We start from the raw sequence: 22201 nt of genomic DNA on the forward strand, positions 1-22201 counted from the left end.
ACAAACTTAGTCTGTCTCTAAGGGATTCCCTGACATTCTTAAGATAGTATCCAAAAAGCGAAGTAACAACTGCGTCCTTGTAAGTAGCGTTTAATCTGCTCGTGACTTTCCTTCATCATTAATTTAACTAAATGAAATACCTGGTAATCCAGAAGCACTTCCAGAAGTTCCAGACAGAGATTTCAGAGCAAATTCTATGTTCTTCCTAGGAAATCCCATTTCCATAAGTTGAACTACAATGGGGAGGGGTGGAATTGGAGACTGTTTGCGCTTCTTCGCTTTTGTGGGTCGGATATGTTGCACTGTGATGGGTGTTGTAGCTTCACTGGAGCTGCAGTCTTCAAACACTGGAGTTGAAGGATGTGTCGACTCTACAGCCAGATACTGGCATACTGCCAAAGCAGCAGCCTAAATGAGAACAAATAAATCAGTCCCAGTACAGCAAGCATATTTAATATGTTTTGCACGTTTGTGTGCCTGAAATGAACGGTTATTTGCCAAAAAAAGGGTTTAGTGTCATGTTTTTTTATTTAAACCTCTAGATTAACAAGTTTCAACTGGAATGTGAAGTACAAACGCTTATTTAATTACATTACATATTAGTGGAAAACACAGACTTACCTCAAGCTCCTGTTTATCAAATATTGCTTTCACGGGTGATGGCTGTGTAGCAGCTGTCAAAAGTTGCTGTAAAAGAATCATGGGAGGCTGAGGTCCTTCAGGAGACATATCTCCTATGTCGGGAGAGGCAACCGCTCCATCCTCTTGAAACAAAAACATTATTTTAACCAAAATCATGTAATATAAGTCAATCAGGGGACTCATTCTGAGGCCCACTGGTTGATCAAATACGTTATTTCTCACATATTTCTTCTTCACAGGAATCATGCATTGAAGACTAAATCATGTGTGCCACAATCTACATATAAAAAAGTAAATGATAAATTTGTAGGTAAACAATGATTTTACTAAAATACACCTAGAACATGTCTGGCAGAAACTGCTCAGTAGACAGTGAAACTGCACAAGGACCTTCTGAGTCCACCTTGTTACAATAAGATCATTATACAGAGATCCTTCCAGGATAAAACACTTTTTGACAACCAACAGTCTCAACGATCCCCAAAACCATGGTGTATACTTTATGGGTTTCCCTCTCTAATATCCCTCTTCAGAAGAGCTCCCTATAGATATTCATTGCCCCTTCAAAAGAGTATACCTTTTTTAAACCAATTGCCTCATGATTCTGAAACTTTTATATTTGATTTGGTATTCTTGTTGGCATAAATGTTCATGTTTCCTAGATCTTTACTGTGGCTACCTCAGGAAATTATCCTCACTTTTAATTCCAACAAAAGGAAGTTCCCGTATTTGGAACAGTAACAAAACAATTAATAGTCCTCAGGTACTTACGCAGTTTGGGTTAAAAAAAAAAAAAACAAAAACAAACAAACAAACAAACAAAAAAACAATAAAAAAGTTGAGTGCTTTTTTTCCCCTTAAAAACTGATGGTAGAAATAAAACCATCTTCTATTCCTGGGAAAAAAACTGATGATTCTGTTGACTTAAAATTTGGCAACTGACAAAAAAAACCCCCACAGAAATATACAAATAAACCAAATATATTAACATATTTAAAAATTATCTGTGTGTGTGTTTACATATATGTATATATTTTAAGACTTCATAAATGCCCAAAGACTTAATATAAACTACAAGGGCATCAACAGCTATCCTGAAAGCTGACAGATCTATTTTCTTTATTTTGATACATAGAAGGAATATATTTAGAGAATTCAAATTAATAAAACTAAAATTCCTTAAACTTCTTTTAAGATTATGCTTAAGACACTGAATCCTGGTACTTGTTTCACTGGAAACTGCAAAACATTTGAAGTAAAAGGAATAGCCAACTGAGAACTCACAGTTTAAGTTCTAACACAGAAAAAGAAACCACTGCAAAAAAAAACCAAGATTTTTTTCAAATTGCTTACAAAGCTTACTAACTACAGACGACTTACAAATTTAGCTAACTCCAATATCTCAAGCTTCAAACACTTGATCCACTTAGTCTTCAAACCTAAGTTAAAAAGCCAAAATGCTTTTAATATATAAGGTTAAAACATTCCTGAATTTTAATTTTTATTTGTTGGAGGGCAAACCTAATTTCTAGCCTCCAACTGCCACTAGCAAGAGTTATAGTCATGTACTCTACCATCAAAACAAACAGCAGCACACTCAGGTTGCGTTTCAGAATACCTGAAGGATTTATTGTGCTCTCCTGAACAGCTGGCTGAGACAGGATCTGCCTTAGTGTATCCTGGTGAGAAAGTAGAGCTCGGCCTGCTTTCAGTATGTACAGCTTCAATTGCTGGCATCGCAGCAGATCCAAATCCACTTGACCTATCAGAAACATTAAGCAGCAATTAGCGATAGGAATATTTTATGCTAAAGAAAGGCTATTACTCATAAAACCGCAGTCCAAAAGCTAGTTCACATCTTATCTCACTGTGTGAAAGCTTCTGAAATACTGATGGTTTGAAGTAGCTTGAACAGCACCTGGATAAAAAATCTACATACATTCTATGACCCATGATATTAAAAACACCACCTTCCTAGTTTTCACACTCTAGGCAATCATATAGATGATATATAGCACAGTAAATGGGGTTAAGATGTTACATGCATTCAATATTTTAAACAATTCAATAAGAAAAGTCCAGACTCAAACCTTATTTACACTTTCTTGAAGTCAAAACGGCATTCCACTTACAGCGCAGAGCAATTAATCTCCTAGCTAAACTTGTCTCATAAGTGCCTACTAGTCGGTGTTGACTAAGAAAAAATTGTAAGGTTCCAGAAAACCCCTTTTCTTATATACATATATCCAGCTATTTAAAACAAAAACAACCAACCACAAAACAAACAAACACACAAAAAAAGAACAACAACAAAAACCAAAACCAACCAACCAAACAAACAAAACCCCCAAAAATCCACAAACACACAACAACTGTACCTGAAAGACCCTGATTGGGCGACTTCATTCTTTGTTTTTCTGTTTTACTTCCAGCTAGATTCACTAACTGAGCCCAAATGGATAGCATAGGTTCAGTGAAAGGCAAGTTGTTCACATTGAAAGCCACAACTGGAAGCTAGACGGTGTGGAAAGAAAAAGAAAACAAAAACATACAGATAAGCGTTTTCCAAAATTTTACAAAATCATTCAAAAGTTTCAACCATTACTAACTGAAGAAGAATAAAAATAGCATTTGTCTTCTTGCTCCTGACTAGGAACAACTGGAGAGGATTTCTATTCCCTGCATAGCTCCTAAGCCTGTATTTGTATCACACACTTGCAGGCCTACTTGGTGAAAAAGCGAGAGAGGAAGGAAGAGCTGCAGTCTCTGAAATAGACCAGGCACTTTGTGCTTTCACTAAAGCTGTATTAACCAACTTGAGATTAAGATTCAAATGGAAACACCCAACTTTTTCTACATGAGTTAGCAAATCAAGCTAAACACAAATAAATAAGCTCCTCTCAGATAAGAGCTACAAATCACACTGTTGTGACTGGAAATTTTATGTCAAGTCAAAGGACTTCAGCTCAAATCCCTTCTTCTTTCACCTCCTCAACAAATGAAGATAAGCATTAGAGGCCCTATAGAGGTTTGCGTGATCATCAACTCAGATTTGCATTCAGAGCATTGTATTTGTTAAATACCAGTGTTTTCACTGCATGAAGAACAAGTATTTTCTTTGCATATCAGAGCGTTTAACAATACCCTTCCCTGTCTTAAAGCTTCAATGAAATTAACTTACTGGTTTTAGTTGATTCAGAGGGCACACTCTACACGTTCGCATGTCATAGAACTGGACAGTGATTTTCCCTTTGGGGGTGATTCGTGTCACTGTGCCTTCTCCAAATTCATCGTGAACCACTTGTCCACCCAGTCTCAAGCGACTGTCTATGCCCCCAATCACTGCTAACACGGCCATGAGGCCTCCCACCTCTGGGTTCTCAGTGTCAGGAAAGTAGTCATCCAACACGGCCTAACAAAAAAACAATAAAATTAACTGTATGGAGAAAACATGTACTTCTATCTGCTTTAAAATACAAAGTTAATCACGCATACTTCAATTTAAAAATTACAACACAAAAATACACATATATAAATACAAAAATGGTTTCAAAATTAGGCTTAACATTGTTTACAAGCATTTAATATTTATAATTGCAAAATAAATATTGCTATAAAAATGAGCTTATTTTAAAACGTGGAAACTACCCCTTCTGACTGTTTTCCTGCAAAGATGTGGGTGATGGAGGTTAGCTGAGAGTTGATGTACTTGTTTATGAGTCCATTCCACTGGCTGAGCGAATGGAGCGTCCTCAGCAGTGCCACTATCTCTTCTGCTAATGTACTACTGTGAGTGGCAGTTAGAGATGCTTGGGGCCTGGCCTTTCTCCTTCTCAGAGTAGATTCTAGAAAGACAAAGCAATTGCACAACAGTTGTCACTTTAACACATACATTTTCTATACATAAAAATAAGACACTTGAGGGGAAAATTCCTCTACCTCTGAGTAGTGGGATATCTGAAGAGCAAGTACTAAGCAGGCTGCCTAAAAATCCAAACAGTTTTTCCACAAGAAACTTCATATCTCTTGACCTTTCATTTTTATCCCAGGATGGAAGTACTGCTTTCAATAAATGTACAGCAAGGATCTAAAAAGAGAACAAAACTTGTGTTATTCAATTTTAGGTCACCAAATATTAAAGAAATTCTCAAACATATTAAGTACAGAACAAAGACATTTTAAAGGTCAGCCTTCCTTTGTAGTTCTTCCTAAAATGCTGACTTCTTTACAGCTGTGGAAATTACAGTGCTACTGATGTTCTCTTCAGTTTGCTAAGAAATATTTTTTAAAACGTTGTGCCAGTTCAAAATCAGTAACAACTTTATTGGAACATTATATTAGTGAATCCAATCTTTTCAAAAGACACGAGACAAACACACACTGGAAACAGTGCAAATGACTAAAACACAATGGAAAAATAGGAATACAGAATGGGAGGGATTGTTCTGATTCCAGCCTCAGAACTGAGTCCTAAGATACATTTCAGAATAGATGTTTCCAAGTGTTCTGCAATGAAGGTAGGATAATTAAAAATCATGAGATAAAAAGCTGAATGATACAAGAAGGCAAAAAGCAACCACAGTGACACCCAAAAGCAGTTACATGAAACTAAGGCCTCCGATAGAGTACAGGAGGAACAGCTCCAGACCCAAACACTCAGCGCAGGACTGACAAGAAGCAGGGGAAGGTTGCAAGCGCTGCCATATCAAAGAGCAGGTGGGGTGGCACATTCTGAACAGGAACATTTCAAGTTTTGAGCTTCCTCATCTTCCACTCAGAAGACCAACACAATAAAAATGACCAGTAATGGTGAAAAGATCTCTCTGCTTGTAAACCTCTGTCAATAACACATCTTGCTAAAACTTCAAGGTCTCCTCCTTTCCTTGTTATTAATTTAGATGCTGGTACATGAGGAATGCCCAATTCTCTCGAGTATTCCCTGAACAACACAGATGACTTTAATGCACTAAGTCCCACATGATGACAGAAGTCTCATCATATTTAACATAAATTTGCTGGAAGACCACACAGGAATGCGCAGGCCTTTATGATACAAGGCTTTAGTTAAAAACTGTTGATGTTTTATCAGGGAAAAGATTAAGAAGATCTTTTTATCCCTGTTCCTTAAAACTTGGAAGAGTTACTTGATAATAAGGTTGCTTTTCAGTCTTATGAAAAAGGCACTATAAGATGCTGAGGAAAAGAATAAAAAAGAAAGAAGAAAAGGGAGAAGGGGAAATGGCACAAGAGAAACACAATACCAAAATAACATAAAGATGCAGCTTCTTAAGAGAGACTGCAATTAAAACAATAATAACAGTTTAGTGTGGAAGGAGTGACACTAGATAATACACAATTTGGTAACTTTAAAACAAAATTGCACATTTTTCCTAACCATCTTTTTGTTATTCTTTTCTTTATTCAACGTCTAGGAATTATTAAATGGGTGTTTCCAGAACATATTTGTGCAACACTTTTGGTCTCTCATCTGTACAGAACTTTCAGGTTTTCAATAGAACAAGAAAGGCTATAGAGTCCTGAAGGGTGAAAAACTCACAGCTGTGTATTTAAAATAATGAATCCTAAATATAAGAAGACATGTTATCTTTTCTCTAATTAATTAAAAAGTGATTTAAGAACATCTGTTTTTTCAAACACTTTTTTTTTTCTTTTTAAGACAGCTAAAGTCTACTAAATTCATTGCCTATCAAAATAATTTGGAAATACACACATTACCTGTCTCTGTAGTGAAGCAGCAGTGAAAGATTCATGCCCCTCAACAATTTTCATTAGCAAAGTTATCCACTGAGATGTACTAAGAGTGCTGCACATCTGAGGCATCAGTGCTATACTTCGAATGAATCCCAACGTGCACCAACTCCTATGCTGTTCCTTATAAACTAATTTATTTGGCAAGGAAGCTAAAAACGAAGAGATACATACAGATAACAATTGACTTTTTCACCAGCTACATATTTCTCTATATACTACACAGGGCTTTTTTGGACAAATCATAACACTGATCTACTCCACTGTCTTTACATGAACTATTAACTTCAATTTTAGAGCCTGTAATTAATTTTATTAAATATGCCTTTAAAACAATTCTCATCCTTATCCTGTTTCCTCATTTCAAAGTAGTTACCAGTGTTACTTCTGAAATCACAAAGCATCTATAGAAATGAATACGACATACCCAGTCAATACTGTTCTCCCCAAAAAGACTGCTAAGAAATTCATTATCTAAGCTGACCATACCCACCTTGATGCTCCTTATCTCATGCATTTCTCCTGCTTTTACTGCTTATGTTATGACTTATGTTGCTTTTGCTAACAGTTAAGATTTTGAAAGCACTGAAAATGCATTTTGTAGCCTTTGGCCTTAAAGGATTAGAAACTAATAGCAAAAGATTTACAAAGTTACAAGACAGCAAAGCACAAAACAGCAGCATACAGCTGAATCAGTGTTTCTGTATAACATACCTGATTTATCTATTGTTCCACTCTCCACAAGCATACGGAGTAGACCACACAACGTCCTAGTAGCATCACTTTGCATGACTTCAGCATGGACGCCAGCAGAGAGACACAGTGTCTGCAACAGGTTCACGGTACTTGTCAGCATCATGGAAGTGGGGTGGAGGTTCCTTTCAACTTGTTCTGCTTCTGAAGGAGACACAAAAGGCGAAGGAATACATTAATACTGAGTTAATCTACTACTTCGCAAAGAGTTCTGAAACAAACATGATGCAAGAAATTTGTTGTAAATATTTTCTCTAAGATGATTTCACATGAAGAAAATTCCTTATTTCCAACTGCCAGAACAAAATATAAACCAGATATTTTGTGCAGATATTTTCAAGTTTTTCTCAGCAGTACACAAAAGAAATTTCAAATGCAGTGCAAAGAATAGGGAAGCAGTGTGACTAGATGTATAATTAGGCCATTTAAAAAACCACATGTTAGAACGGCATTAACATACGTTAAAATGTTTACCTCTTGGTGTCTTTAAAACTACTGCAGCTAGATAATACTGTTTTCTTTGGCCCATTTGCAACAAATGTGATACTGTCCTTTTGATCTTCCTTTCTCACAGTAAAGCTACCTTAAGAAAGATTCTGGTTAGAAATGTACACCTATGAAATTAATCTGCTTTGATGAAGCATTTTCTCCTGTGAAAGAAACTTTCTCATATTACAAGATATCAATCTTGGAATTCAACTAAAAGCCTGCCTCCTATTCAACCAAAAAAAAGTGGGTTTTTTACCAGAATCATCCTCAGTGTCTGAATCCTCTGTTGTAGGCTGTGTTGCCGGCGGTGGCTCAGCTAGTTTAAGATCATATTTTCCCTCCTTCCCCATTCTGTAGGAATTTGTGCTTCCCGTGTCCCACTGCACTCTAATCCAGCCATCTTCTCCCAGCTCTCCAATGACACGACCCAAACCTGGAGGGGGTCCATCCTGCCAGAAAAGAGGCTCAAGTTACATGATCTACAACACTAATTCATATCCAAAGTTCATAAAATAACAAGGCATTTGCTCTTCTTTGCTGCTAACATGATGGTTAGGTAGCAAACATTCAATAATATTTCAAAATTCTGCATAAAATTAGAAAGCATTTCACAATCTTCAAAAGAAATCACCCCAATGAACTGCAGCACCCAAGTTTAGATCTATTTTACTATGTAGTACATAAGTGCTGGAAGCGCCACCTAGTTGGAAGTGTATAATATTGTAGCAAATAAGTGATCCAATTTCCTGTTAAATCGTGAATCAGAACAGTCTCACTAAAAAAGAATTTTCATCCCCCATAATGAAGATAAACAAATAACTGATGTATTTTATGTTAATTCTCCAAGTCTTTGAAATGTAAAATGACCTTCAAAGTTTGAGCATAAAATTCACAGACAGTCCACTGAACAGAGATTTTAACACACCCAAACTTGTATGAAAGAAGTTGTACCTGATCACCCCATTTCCAGTCTACCCCTCTCACCACTCTGGTACCAATTTTCATCATGGCTGCCAGCTCTGGTCCAGAAACAGGGAGCTGAACAGGTGTTGTTTCCTTTCTTGACTCTTCTAGGACTGTGGCAGAAGCTCCACGAGAAGAGGCAATCATATCTTCTTCAATGTTGTCAGAACTAGGTCCTGAAGAGGTAAAAACACACAAAAAAATTAAAACTACCTATAAGTTTTTCTACATACCTTTGTCACACTCAAAACTCTAAGGCACATATCTTTTGCAACATAAAAGCAATAACAAATAGGACAGCTGACTTAACAAGTGATACACAGAATCACAGAATGTTAGGGATTGGAAGGGACCTCAATCCTCCTGCCAGAGCAGGAACACTTAGTGAGGCTACACAGGAAGGTGTCCAGGCCGGTTTTGAATGTCTCCAGAGAAGGAGGCTCCACAACCCCCCTGGACAGCCTGTTCCAGTGCTTTGTTACCCTCACTGTGAAGAAGTTTCTTCTCAAATTTAAGCGGAACCTCTTGTGTTCCAGTTTGAACCCATTACCCCTTGTCCTACCGTTGGTTGTCACTGAGAAGAGCCTGGCTCCATCCTCCTGACACTCACTCTTTACATATTTGTAAACATGAATAAAGTCACATCAGATGAGCTTTTAGGAAATTAGGATAAAATGGTTTTCAATGCACAGGGCTCTAAATACTTAGTTTTGAACAAAAATAAGTGACATTATAATGATGTGTCCAGTGGCTAAATGTTTTTACTAAAACAATGTTTTTGGAAAAACCTCTTACGAACACTCTGGTTAAGTACAAGTTACGAGAACAAACATTTGCTGTTATCTAAGAAAACCAAAAAAGAAAAAAGTAGGATAACATGAATCATGGCAAAAAACATCATAGAGCTTCTTACAACAGAACAAAGGAAGACTACAGCTTAAAGATGCAGACTGGGAACAGTTTTAATATGTAGAACACACGAAACTGAATGAGTATCGAGTTGGGAGTTTAATGTTTTCATTTAAAATCTTCCATTTTTAATTTATTTGTAATGTTTCCACCAAAACTACACTATCACTCATGAATTCTAGCAAAGAATGGCCAAAGAAAAGGCTTAGGAGAAAAGTTACGAAAGAATAAAGGCTACAGTCAAACTCCTTTCTCAATCGTGCTTGCAGACAGGGTTTTTTGCATTGGGGGTAAAGGTGAACAGCATTAAGTACCATCTTTAAGCAGCAAAGTCATCCTATTTTTTGCGTACACCAACAAGTAAAACACACAGGAGATTTACAAAACATGTGCTTTCTTCCAAACAAGAAAGTAGAAGATCCCGTACCTATCAGCCGCAGTGCTGTTTGCGTCAATGCCAGCATGCCAGAGTTCAGGAGGAGGCTCAAGGTATTGGCACCATGCTGCAGTGTCAACATGTTGAGCATGACCAACAGAAAGCGTGCTTGTGGAATAGTCCCCAGGCTTGGTCCTGCTGGATTCTCATTAGTAATTGTTTGAAGCGGAACAGGCTGCACACCTATCCACAAGTAACATAAATAACAAAGTCAGTTGACATCGGCGAGCTGCAATAAAATAGGTTCTAATTTGTTCGATGGTTTAAAATATTTTTTATTCCCTGCTAGGCTTTAAGGACTTATAAGCTCAAGTCCCCAGAAACTTTTTATAATTTGGATTTTAATGGCAAAATGTTACTAAAGAGTAATCAATGACCTGCTGCTAGGACATCAGCAACATTCTCTTACACACTGAAAAGTAAAGTTAGGGAGGATCATGATGATGGGGTAAAATGATACAAGGATGGACAGAAAGTCAAAGTATTTCTCAGCACAAACCAAGGGAACCGATTTTACGATCCCAATTATTGGGAACTTTAAAAAATGCAACAATATTAATTTAAAACACTTATGACCCGAGCCAATAGCAACAAAATGAGGTTCACCTAGTTCTTTAAATTTTGCATTAGCATCTAGCAAGATGTTCCGGACATTCTGAATAGCCCATGCATACAACTTTCCAAAAGTTACTTCTAGCAGCATTCTGTTAAACGGTGGGATCAGATCAACATCCTTCAAGCAGTCGGTAAGAGGTTCCCTTCATAGAAAAACAACAACACAAATAAGTATTTCTTTCTTACTGAAGAACTGTGAAAGCAAAAACAACAGAAAGTTTTACCCTATATTGGCTCCTTCTGGAATAAGCCTCTGCCACCCACAGAACATTGCATACTGGACAGATGGGAGCAAAAAATTTTTTGCTGCTAATTTCAGAATAGTATCTATGCCCTCCAAACGAACTTCTGCTCTTTCCAACTGCAAAAGAGAAAAAGAAAAAACGTCACACCTATGCAAACTTCTAATACACGCAAGCCCATTTTCTTCCATTTTACCTGTTTTAATAAACATTTTCTCATTTTTTCTACATCCACCGGCTCTTCTTTCAGTGCAAATTCAACAATGGTATTGAGGAGGGCAGACTGTGGATACAAGCCTTGGACATTTTGCTTCAGCCATTTGTATTTGTGAACACCTGTAACTGTACTCAAAAGTGGTTGCCACTTATCCTACAAAACAGGAAGGTAGTAAGTTAAAACATATTTTAAATTACTGAAAATATGTTCTTTCATGTAAAAACATGTCCAAATTTAAAATACTAGGAGGGAACAAAAAAGAAAACTTCTTCAAAGCCAGGAAAGAGCTTGGTATTATTTGAAATTCATTACTTTATTTACAATTACTACATAAAATTTCAAATGCATTAATATTCAAAAATACGTAGTAACTCATCACAACCTTTTGTTTTGAAATGAAGCTTTATCTGAACACTTCTAAGACTACCAATAATCTAAAAATTAAAGAAGGTACCTTTACATATTCTAAATATGCAGTACACAAGCTTACTTTTAAGAATTATTCACCAAAACAATGCACCATACTCCATTATATATCTCAAACACCATTACCAGAATATTAAATGTCAAGTTACAGCAATCTTGCTTTAGCTAATATTTTTTCCTCTTGTTTTTCTTATTTACAAGGTTGACTCAAAATCTAATATCTTACCTTGGGTGATTTGATCGGTATGGGCCTTTTATCTATAGGCACAGGACTGTGAGGTACAACACAGGATTCTTCCAAATCACCCTCTTCATTTCCAATTTTGGGTTCTTCCACATCAGCAGATTCAGACTTTTTTGGCACTAGAAAGAAAAAAAATATTATTTAATGTAATCTGATAACATTTTACAGTGTCACATTTTTAAGTTTTCATTATAACCTAAGCATACAGAACTCTTAAGATCTGCCTGTAATAAAATGGAAATGTACTTTCGGTGAACTCTATGTCCAACTATTATCAAATTAGCTCTGGTAGTATCTCAATATGCTTCTATCTTTAAAGACCAAATTCAAAAGCACTTTGAGGTTTGTCTACCACATTATTTCCAGTTAAACAGTTTTTTGACTACACTGCTTAATAACACCCTTTTTTAATACGATGCCGCTTCTAGTTAAACTTTATTAAAACTAATTCAGAGGGGCTGATATTATTGATGAATCATTTTTAATATGCTGGGAGACAAAGAAGCACGTCTCACCGGAATCTGACCCTCTTGTGTGTCTGTTTTTACTGTAGGAACTGATATGTAACCATTCATTTAGAAAACATTGTGAAAATGCAGCAGAAAGCAAATGGCTTTGATGCTTTGGCTACTGAGAGTCTCAACTATAGAGCAACAGACCTTGAAATTAGATTGATTTTTATTGTTTCAAAGAAAATAAAGTATTAATGCTGTCTTACCTCTTTTTTTCCTTTTTTCTCTAATTATTTTCTGAGCCACCCTCCTCCATCGGGGCAAGGAACTCATAAGTTTAAATTTAGACATTATAGAGAGATCATTGCAAACTGCAGGACGTAATTCATTGAATAAGAATCTCAAACGTTCAATGACAGGAGCACAAACTTCCTTGTAAGAACGGCCTTGCTCTTGATGAGTCTAGAAAAGGCATTGAAAGACGAGGTTACTCTTTAATATATAATAAAATGAACAATATATAACTTTTTAATTAAAACTTCAAATGAAAAATAATCTAACCTTCAGCAAGTAAGAAAGAGCCTTACCTTAATCAGTGAGCATTTTGCTTGGTAGACAACACGACACACATCCACGACAGACTTTGGTAAGGTTTTGTGCTTTACCTGGTCAACTCCAAGGGCACCAGGATGAACAAGAGACAGTGCTACGTGACCTAAATGGGAAAAGACACTCTGAATATGCATTTCCAAAATCATCCATAGCAGAGTTAAAACTGGTCCAAAACGTATTCTAGGTCAGCTATACCACAAGCCTACCTACCCAAATCTTCATGTTTCAGAAGACAGCATAATAACAAACGTCCCACTTCTTCCACAGGATGCTCAGGAGGGAATGTGATTGGTGTTGTTAAGTGACACTGTTTACAGTATCTCTCTATTTGACACAAGAAGTCCTACAAAAACACACAACAGCCTCTATTGAACTTTGGTTTTAAATGTAATGAAAAGACCAAAAATACTGCAGCCAGCACTTAAATAAGACTGAATAACCTCTACCATCTGAACTAACATTCAGAAGTGAGATACACCATGCAGTATGAGCTATTTAATACACAGCAATTACAAACCAATACCACAAAGAATGCCCTGTATCACTCTTCTTGTATGAAGAGCAATGGGGCTCATGGAACAAAGCTACTACTGCTTTTATTTCTTTCTGAAATAGCCAGGTCACCTCACACAATTTTTAATTGTCTTCTCCTGACTCATCATTACTGCTATCCTATCATCCTAAGGACTTCTTTGTGGTTTTTTGGTGTTTGTTAATTTGTTTGGGCTTTTTTGGTTTGTTTTTTGGGTTTTCTGGTTGGCTGGTCAGTTGTTTGGTTTTGGGGTTTGGTTTTTGGTTTTGGGGAGGGGTATGTGCTTGCGGGGTTCTGTTTGTTCATTTTGGAAAAGGAGCTGAATTCAAAGGGTTATAATATCTGAAGGCATTTCAGAAGCCAGTGATCAACATAAATCTTACGGGTTTTCATAATATCCACAATACTAACTGGGTGAAACCTGAACCCCAAGGCACAAATGGACTTTAAGACAAAGGCATCCATGCACCTGACCCAAAAAAATACATTTACAATTTAACAGAGAAAACTTGATCTTAGTTCAACCAGAGGTGAACATGGCCCGTCAATAGTACTAAAACTTAACAGGGAAAGTAATGCATTTCTTGTTTTTCTGCTAAGCACACATTTAAATTTTTTAGTTCACCCACTCAAAAATTCAAAATAAAAAACTGTATGTGAAATACACGAAGTTCATCCATTAGTAGGACTCAACCACTCCTTTCATAGAAAGTAATTCTGAAATAACTTTTTCAATTGTTTTGTTGTAACTTTCGGAGAATTTTAATGAACAGAACTGTTTCAGGCTGCCACTGTCACCCTTCAGCAACAATTTTTGTGAACATAACTACTGAAGGCTTACCTTCACAGTGTGATCCTGAATATTATTATCTGCAATAGCTTGGAGAAAAGGTTGTGAATGGTCACTCAAAGTTAATCGATGTGTATATAGTTTTGATTTATTTGGGGTAGTATTACCAGGTGAACTGCAATGGTCTTCATCTTTTTCCTCATTATAACTGTAATGAATCTGACTAGTTTGCAAGCCTCCAGAAAAGATAGATGACTTCAACCATTCTAAAAGAAAGAAAATGCAAATGTGTATTCCAATGAAAGACTAAGCTATCAAGATTCAAACAATTACCTCAAATAAAATACATACACAGCTTCAAACAAGGTTTAGCAGCTCTTCCATTTGCTGAAACTTTTTGACCAAAAAAAGGGGGTTGCAAATAAGAAACAGTAAAATAACATGGTAGTCATCATCTATTTACAGATAATAGGGCCTTAGCCATTTTCATGTGATGAATACTGAATTATACTCCATTTACCAAATTACAACACACAAAAAGACAGAATCCAACAGCAGATGCTTCAGGTATTCTTAACTGAACACAAGTGAGTGAGATAACTGGGCTATACATAGCTTCCTTTCTATTTCAATATTCTATCTTGTATATTAAAAAATTCTGGATATTTAACTGTTCAAAATTATCTAATCCCCCCTTAAATCTTGCTAAATGATTGGACCTTGTTGAATGCAGTAATTAATGTTAAGAATAATGAACTTATTCAGAAGACAGCAAAACTAAGAAGGTGCTAGACTTCCAAGATAATTTATTCCACCTGTGTCTTTTTCTTGCATACTTCGAAAAGTATTTATCACTTAATTAAATTCAAAATGAAGTTCTGCTTACTGGCACATTCAACTTCCAGAGGAGAGAGTGGTGTGCTCATTGCCAGGTAGGAAGCGTGCAGTCCAAGAAGAAGACCCAAATTCCTTTCTGTATCTATCAGAGGTGATGACAAAGTACTGATATCTGGTGTTGTAATCACTTCCTGGTCAGGCTAATTAAAAGAAATAGGAATTGAAAGCTAGAACTGAGCTCCAACAACAATTTTGAAAGCAAAGCAATACTTTACTTTAGAAAGAGTATATTCATTAATACATGACATTTTTACCTCCATATACTGGCCCACACAGAAGGCATGCATTGATTCCCGTGTGTCTTCAAACTGCAAAGCAGCTTCCAAAGCAACAACTGGGTCCTCACCTGCAAACTGAGCTAATGAAAGAATGAGGTGATCAGTATAATATCTAAAACCTTGTTTATGCCATCTAGTTTTGAAATAGAAGTAATCTGTGTCTGTAGTTCAGATTAATTTAATTTAGATGCTGACTCTCACCAAGTATGCTATTGCCAGTTAAAGACTGGGTTTGGAAGTCCTTTATATCGTACACCTTCCCATCAATCACTGTCCAAAATCCTCCATCCTTGTTATGGTTCTCTAGATCAGCTTTACGTATAAGCGTCACCTCTTCATTATTTCTGCAACTCTGGCCAGTAAAAAATGAACCTACAGGTAATAAAACAGAATACTGAATTTAACAACAGAAAAACAGAAAGTTACGGTTTTTTTGAACATTCTTTTAATAGTTGCCTAAGCAAACTCTTCACTTCTACTCAAAGGTTACTTGTCTTTCAATATGCTCAAAAGTCAAAATGGCTATTTATACATTCCTGTCCACATATTACACAATTAAACTGGCTATATTTTGTGTTCTTTTATGCAATAATTTCCAATGTCATACTATCAAAGTCTCAGCATTGCCCAACTACAGAGCTGTTTTGTTTGGAGGGGCAGCAGAACCACTGGTGTTCTGGCAAATCGCTGCTCTAGTGAGTTCTCCTTCAAAATTACTTTGGTTTTATTACACGTGCCTGCAAGGCATTGGTTGTATATTTAATTTCTGTCTAAATATATATTTTTTTTTAAATAAAAGCAGCAAGGTTACATACAAGTTGGAACTCTTCCAATTTACTTATCAGTAACCTATTTCAAACTAAAGGTATTTTCATCCAGGTAAGAAAGATCAAAGTAATGTTCACACACATGAGCATTCATTTCAGTTTGCTCAATTAGACCAGTAACTCAATTTTCACACCGGTTTTCTCTCACCCCAAGACACTACTCTCTAGCAGTGTGACCTTTAGCCAATCAGGTTTCATTCCTCGCTCCACCAGTAAAATGCTCATAGTCAGAAATGCAGATTTTCTGTTTCTTACACTCCAGACACAGCCCACATTAAAAAGTTCCCCGGAAATACAAAACTTCCTTATTTCAAAGCTTTTGCATTATTCTCCCTTTGTTACTAAATTCTGTCTGTAACATAAAGTGTGTAGATGTACTACTCATGTTTTCACTGCAACTTTTCACAATCAAAGTGCAAAATGATGTGAACTACTTATTGAAAAAGCTGCAACTGTCATCTGCTTAATCCCACCTCTATACATAACTTCCCAAAGAATTTACTGACAGCAATAAATACTGCCATATAACCACCATATGAATTGGTTTATAAAATTGTACTATAAAGTAGAACTCCCTTCCTGAAAGTAGTTCATGAATAGTCACTATTTTTATATAGCTAATTTATGAAAACATAAATAAAAAATTAGTCCAGATGCTACTAGTACATACCCATTATTCCTGGCCATGCTAAATCCTCACTGTCATCCCTTTCCTTTCCAGGAGCTAAATGGTTAAATCTGTCTAGATGTTCTAACAAGCCAGCCAACAGAGGAATGGCACCAGCTTCCTGCATTAATCCAGCATTTTTACTGAGGAGCAGCACTATAGAAACCACCAATTCTGGAAGAAGAATGCCTGCAATACAGAAAGCACAGAAGACATTCACATTTAATTCAAGACCTACTTCTATAGCATCACAGAACAATGCATTCTGCCTTCTATTACCACTTCAGTACAAAGCCCTTGCCATCAAATTTGCCTTCTTTCCTATCAATTGGAAGATTAAATTGACTCTTTTTTAGTTATTTAGAACTTTCAAGAACATCTACAACATAACTCTATCATGTCCTGGAAGGGGAGGAAAGGAGGGCAAAGAAAAACCTACCTGTTAAATCTCCATCCACAACACGAGATACTTCTGCAAAATGCCTGTGACTAGTAGAAGCAATGCTGGTTGCCACAGGAAGGATATCACCAATGTGCGTGCACAGCAGAGCAGTGTATTTCTTCAGTAAAGAGCCAACGCCTAAGAGGTCTGGACCTGCATAAAAAGCAGGATGAGAACAGAAAACCTTTGCATAGCCATATTTAAGAAATAGATTTCAAAAGCTGCCAACATCTTCTGAAATGCAGCCACTCAGTACTAGCACTGAATTAAGAAGCCATTATCTTTTTAAAAGTTTATGAAAAAATGTGTTATCTAGATCCTGTTGTCTTCCAAAAAGAAATTTTCCTTTACAGAAAACAATTTAAAGAAAACAGTTTCAAACACTTTTCAGACAGACTGTGCAATTAATCTGATAAATGAGACAAGAGGATAAGATAAAATAAGAAACTGCTATCCTGTAAAAAGGGTATTAGAGAAATACTTGTGGGAGGTGGGTCTTATTTTTTTTACAATAACTTACTGTATGTATTAGGGACCTGCCCAACACAATCTCCTGGGTAAAGTTTACTAACAAGAAGACGTTGAAAACGCAGCAACAGGTCTAGAGAAGCAGATCTCTCTTTGTTATAATGTTCTTGGTCCATGCAGGAAGAAATGCGACGAGCAACATCTTTTAGTTTGGCTATCGTCTGTGAAGCGATGTTCCTAATTGATATAAAAGTGTTATAAAGTACTTAAAGGGGGCTGATAACAAAGACAGTGCACAGAAACACAGGTTAAGCTTTTGCTAAAATTTCACACAAATATATAAGAAACCTATGCAAACTTTCTTTGGAGGATGTTCCCTTGTTTGCACCATAGTACCCAAAAAGTCAATTTTTTTTATTATAGAGGCATTTTGTTTAACAGGATTCATAAAATACATCAATTTCGTATTTCTCATCATCACTCACTACACAACAAAAATAGCCTGACAATTTTAACTGAAAGACTGCAATGAAAGTCATGACACTGTAGTACAAAAGAGTCTCAATACTGATTAAACTACATGGTTACTATCACAAGTAAGTGAAAAAACACCATACATTTTTAATTTGTAATCTCGTAATTACTTCCTGCTACAAATGCTACATACTAAATACTGCTGTAGTTGTCAAAGCAGCTTTGTTCTCAGCACCCTATGGGTCATGCATTCACAGTTCTCAGTGTCAAGAATTCAAAGTTCAGGTTTAAAAAACAAGGTAGGAGAATGTTCAATATTTTGAATTCTGAGGAGCTAAAATGCTACCAGGAGACTATTAATTTGCTAATCAAAATAAGTCACCCTTTAGCTGACTAGTTCATAGAACATCTAAACAGATGTTCTGTACAAAAAAAAAAAAAAAAAAAAGACAAATTCAAAGCAATTACCTTAGTAACTGCTGAATTAGCTGAACTAATGGTAAACTTTGTTTTCCTGCAGATTCATAGATTCCAGTATTAATAAGGTCTTTGTCCAATGGAGTCCTGCTCCTATGAAGCGTCGATGCATTTGCTTCTTGTTCATCAATTTCTTTTTCTTTCTGTGCTTCTTTTTTTGCTTCGATATCCTAAAAAGTAAATAACGTTAAAGAATACACACAAACTGCCACGAGGATTAGGAAATATTCTCTTAACAAGTATTGATGATAACAAGATCACCTATGTCAGAAATGAAACAATTCCTACCAGACAAATGTCTCTTGTATATTCCATAACAACCACTTAATCAAACTTCTTAAATAATTATAAATATTTTATATGTATATGTAAAATAAAATTATAATATAAAAAGCAGGGGAGGATGATGGTAAACAGGAGCAGACCAACTCTAAATTCAATTTCCATTCCTGTAAACCAAGTTAACAATTGATTTCTGTGCTATGTATGTTTAAACATGCCAGTATCTGATGCACAGCTCACAACCAAAGACATGTTTATGCTGTATTTTAAAAGTAACAAATCCAAGAGGCCACTGTAGAAGAACCTGGATGAGATTTGCTACTGAGCAATACTCATACAGAACTCCTCTCAGAGTTTAGACAATGGAAATTAACCTGCACAGTGCTGTCACCTAGATCACTTTCAGCATCTATCTGAAGTTGGCTCAAGCACCTCTGACGTCTGCTATAATGTAAATGTGCCCTAGGAGACTTGGTTAAGAAACAAGAGGTCCTGAATGTCTTTAAAGACAACAGAAAACTCTAATGCTAGATTGTGCATTAAAGCAAAACTTAATACATGCATTTTCTCTGCATCACAAACCTCTCCATTTAACAACATTGGAGGAGAACCAAGAAGAAAATGTACTATGAAGAATTAAATAAATGAAGAGGCAAGGAAAAAGTACATTTTTGTTTTCAGAGACATAATTTAAGGCAGTCTGTGCAGAGGATGTCCCATCTCCGAGAGGCTAATAGAGAAAAGAGTGTATACAGGAATTTTCTTTCACCCTTTGTGTAACTAGTTACCGTCTACTGAAAATTCGAAACAGTCTGAAATTGAACCTATGGAAACCTGAGATGCTGCAAAGAATTCATTCCTCTTGAATTCCTAAGTAATACGGCTGAAATTTCTGCTGGAGAGATATGGGTGACATCAAGGGAGTGAAGAACTCAAGAATCCCACAGAAAGGTACAACACACTTTGGTCCTATTAGAGAGCTTTACGGAAAAGTTTGTTACCATTGTTAAAATCAACACCCTAGGCAACAAAAAGAAACGCTCTGCTAAAAAGAAGAATATGATTCCTTCTTCCCTACAAACACTGGCTCAAGTTTCAGGTCTAAAGAAGGCAACATCAATCCACAAACTTTAGAAAACACTTGATACATCTTGTTATTCTGTTTATATAATACAAAACTCCAAAGCTTCTGAAACATACCTGAATTTCTGCAGTAATCGCAGCATTTAGTGCAGACTCCAAGCCCCCGTCAGCCATCAAGCTGCCCACCAAGAGGTCAATCATAAATCTACGGCCTGGACTTACATTCATTTCATTTCCTGAAACTAAGAATGGAAGAAGCTGTTAGTGAACTGGGAATGTAAGCGCAAAACAAAGAGCTTTAGATCTCAGGACCAACCTGCACTGGGTAAGAGCGCTGAGAGAGCCCTGGCCCGTTCTTCTGCTGTTGGCAGCAACACAGACCAGCCGCTCTGCAGCACCGCCTGGGCGGCCGACTGCACCGTGTTCAGAACACCAGCGTTGCTTGCTAATGTCACCACTGTCTGCTTCAGGCTGTTGAGCAGGATACTGCCCAAACCTAAGCTGAGGCATTCCGGATCCACTTGATGACTAATGGCAGCATGAAGCTGAAAAAGAAAGGCGAGGGGGTGAACAAATTTGAATTAAGAAGAGGTGTCAACTTGGGGAACAAAAAATAGTCCATCCTGGTGCAACTAATTTTGCTGATTGAGATACAAACTTTCGTAAGTAAATTTGTGAAATCAAAGGGAAAAGCTAGCTTGCCCAAACACATACATTATTTAAATTCATAGTCAAAGATTATGAACCATATTTACCTATATCCCCTAAATCTCTGAACGGTAAATAACCTAAAAATAACCTAAACTGATTCTACTTTGCTACAGCATGCTAGGAAAAGTAGCATATCTCCAGTGAATGTCAGATACCTTCTAAAGAGGACATTCACTCTTAAAAATGCTATTTAGAATTCTTAGAAATGTTCAAAATCTCTGAGTGTATGGGCTTACTCAGTGAGTATATAAGACTTAATCCATTTACATTTATTCTAACAGTTCATCTTTAATGAGATCCAAAAGCTGTCAAGAAGAAAAAAAACAACCAATAGCTGCCAAATCTCAAAGAGTAGAAAGTGATATTGTAGTTATGTCACTTTTTAAATCAATAAAAATGTTTTAAAGCACATTAAGTCCACTATTTTCATCCAAGCAATTTAATGAAACATTTAGTTCAAGGACTGCTCAATGTGTGAGGAACTGAAGGTACCTGAAGCCTTAGAAGGTTTAATGTTGCCACAGCCATACATTCCTTTTCCTGAGGAGGGGGCCAGTCAGAGGATCCATCCATTCCCTCTGTCACTTGCCTCAGTAAAAGGTCTAGCTGCTCAAATGTCATAGGGCACACATCCACCACAAAAGGCACCCGCAAGCCTATTGACCATTCGGAACATGATGACCAAGCAAAACTCTATAAATGGAAACAATATACAAAGTCCAACAGTTATCTCCCAAACACACGACGACACTGACCAGAGATAGAAGTGTAAATCTAACATCTGCTTTCCAACAGTAACAGATGATGCAGAAATAGTATCAGGAACATCTGTTGAAGAGAACCCTCCACTTGCATCCTTGTAAACATACATTAAACCCTAGCAATCCCAGAAAATAACTCTCTTATCACATTTTCCAAGGTGCTGTTATGCCAGACCAGATACCTCACTATCTTTGCTGCAGGAAACATTCTGTTTGACAACTCTTCTTGACAATTGTTGTGTTCCAGACACAAGCAAAACAGGTAAATAGCTGCCTCTCAGAATATCCAACAGAGGGCAGCTAGTCATCCCGTTTTGGCAGAGGAACTGCGCAAGATTTTTTTTTCCAAGCTTTCATTTATTCAGAATAAGAAATCAGAACAAGAGTAGTCACGCGAGCAGAGAAAAAAATGGATTGGGATTAGTGTATAGAACTAGTCTCAGTGAGAGACAAACACAAATCGCAATTAACAATACAAAAATAAAACTTACCTGAGCAGGCCCACAAGCAATTCCAACAATATGCTTCGTGTCTAATCCTGGGAGAGCCGCGGGCTCTGGTTTGGTGACCCGCAAAGTATCAAAATGTTGACACTGATCGTTGCTTCCCCAGCTATGCACTTCACTGTCTTCAGTCAGTGCTAAACAATGGGTAGATCCAGCTGCTACATCTATCACTTTTTTTCCTGATAGGGAAGTCAGATATTGAAAATGTAACTTAAAGATTACAAACATTAACAGAAA

At 36.7% G+C, this 22201-nt stretch overlaps 1 protein-coding gene across 5 annotated transcripts in view; it reads right to left on the bottom strand.

The window, feature by feature from the left end:
- The window catches only part of HERC2 (HECT and RLD domain containing E3 ubiquitin protein ligase 2), a 114542-nt gene that overhangs the window by 50094 nt on the left and 42247 nt on the right, over positions 1 to 22201 (bottom strand). For all 5 annotated transcript variants that reach the window (XR_013923534.1, XM_080362559.1, XM_080362562.1 and 2 more), the window contains 31 exons: positions 21950 to 22143; positions 21190 to 21390; positions 20303 to 20531; positions 20104 to 20228; positions 18613 to 18791; positions 17723 to 17907; positions 17200 to 17355; positions 16764 to 16949; positions 15468 to 15638; positions 15243 to 15346; positions 14978 to 15128; positions 14143 to 14357; positions 12980 to 13112; positions 12745 to 12872; positions 12424 to 12619; positions 11688 to 11824; positions 11015 to 11188; positions 10801 to 10937; positions 10568 to 10719; positions 9953 to 10144; positions 8605 to 8792; positions 7910 to 8102; positions 7126 to 7308; positions 6379 to 6563; positions 4582 to 4729; positions 4291 to 4487; positions 3824 to 4054; positions 3021 to 3156; positions 2261 to 2404; positions 622 to 764; positions 141 to 408 (listed from right to left, as the gene is read on the bottom strand). Coding sequence is in view for 4 of the 5 variants with exons in the window: in XM_080362559.1 (XP_080218685.1) it covers positions 141 to 408; positions 622 to 764; positions 2261 to 2404; positions 3021 to 3156; positions 3824 to 4054; positions 4291 to 4487; positions 4582 to 4729; positions 6379 to 6563; positions 7126 to 7308; positions 7910 to 8102; positions 8605 to 8792; positions 9953 to 10144; positions 10568 to 10719; positions 10801 to 10937; positions 11015 to 11188; positions 11688 to 11824; positions 12424 to 12619; positions 12745 to 12872; positions 12980 to 13112; positions 14143 to 14357; positions 14978 to 15128; positions 15243 to 15346; positions 15468 to 15638; positions 16764 to 16949; positions 17200 to 17355; positions 17723 to 17907; positions 18613 to 18791; positions 20104 to 20228; positions 20303 to 20531; positions 21190 to 21390; positions 21950 to 22143 (5361 nt within the window). In the remaining variant the exon portion in view is untranslated. The remainder of the gene's footprint in view (positions 1 to 140; positions 409 to 621; positions 765 to 2260; positions 2405 to 3020; positions 3157 to 3823; positions 4055 to 4290; positions 4488 to 4581; positions 4730 to 6378; positions 6564 to 7125; positions 7309 to 7909; positions 8103 to 8604; positions 8793 to 9952; positions 10145 to 10567; positions 10720 to 10800; positions 10938 to 11014; positions 11189 to 11687; positions 11825 to 12423; positions 12620 to 12744; positions 12873 to 12979; positions 13113 to 14142; positions 14358 to 14977; positions 15129 to 15242; positions 15347 to 15467; positions 15639 to 16763; positions 16950 to 17199; positions 17356 to 17722; positions 17908 to 18612; positions 18792 to 20103; positions 20229 to 20302; positions 20532 to 21189; positions 21391 to 21949; positions 22144 to 22201) is intronic.

This window comes from Nesoenas mayeri, assembly GCF_963082525.1.
Source record: "Nesoenas mayeri genome assembly, chromosome: 1".
In the NCBI taxonomy this organism is placed as follows: Eukaryota; Metazoa; Chordata; class Aves; order Columbiformes; family Columbidae; genus Nesoenas; species Nesoenas mayeri.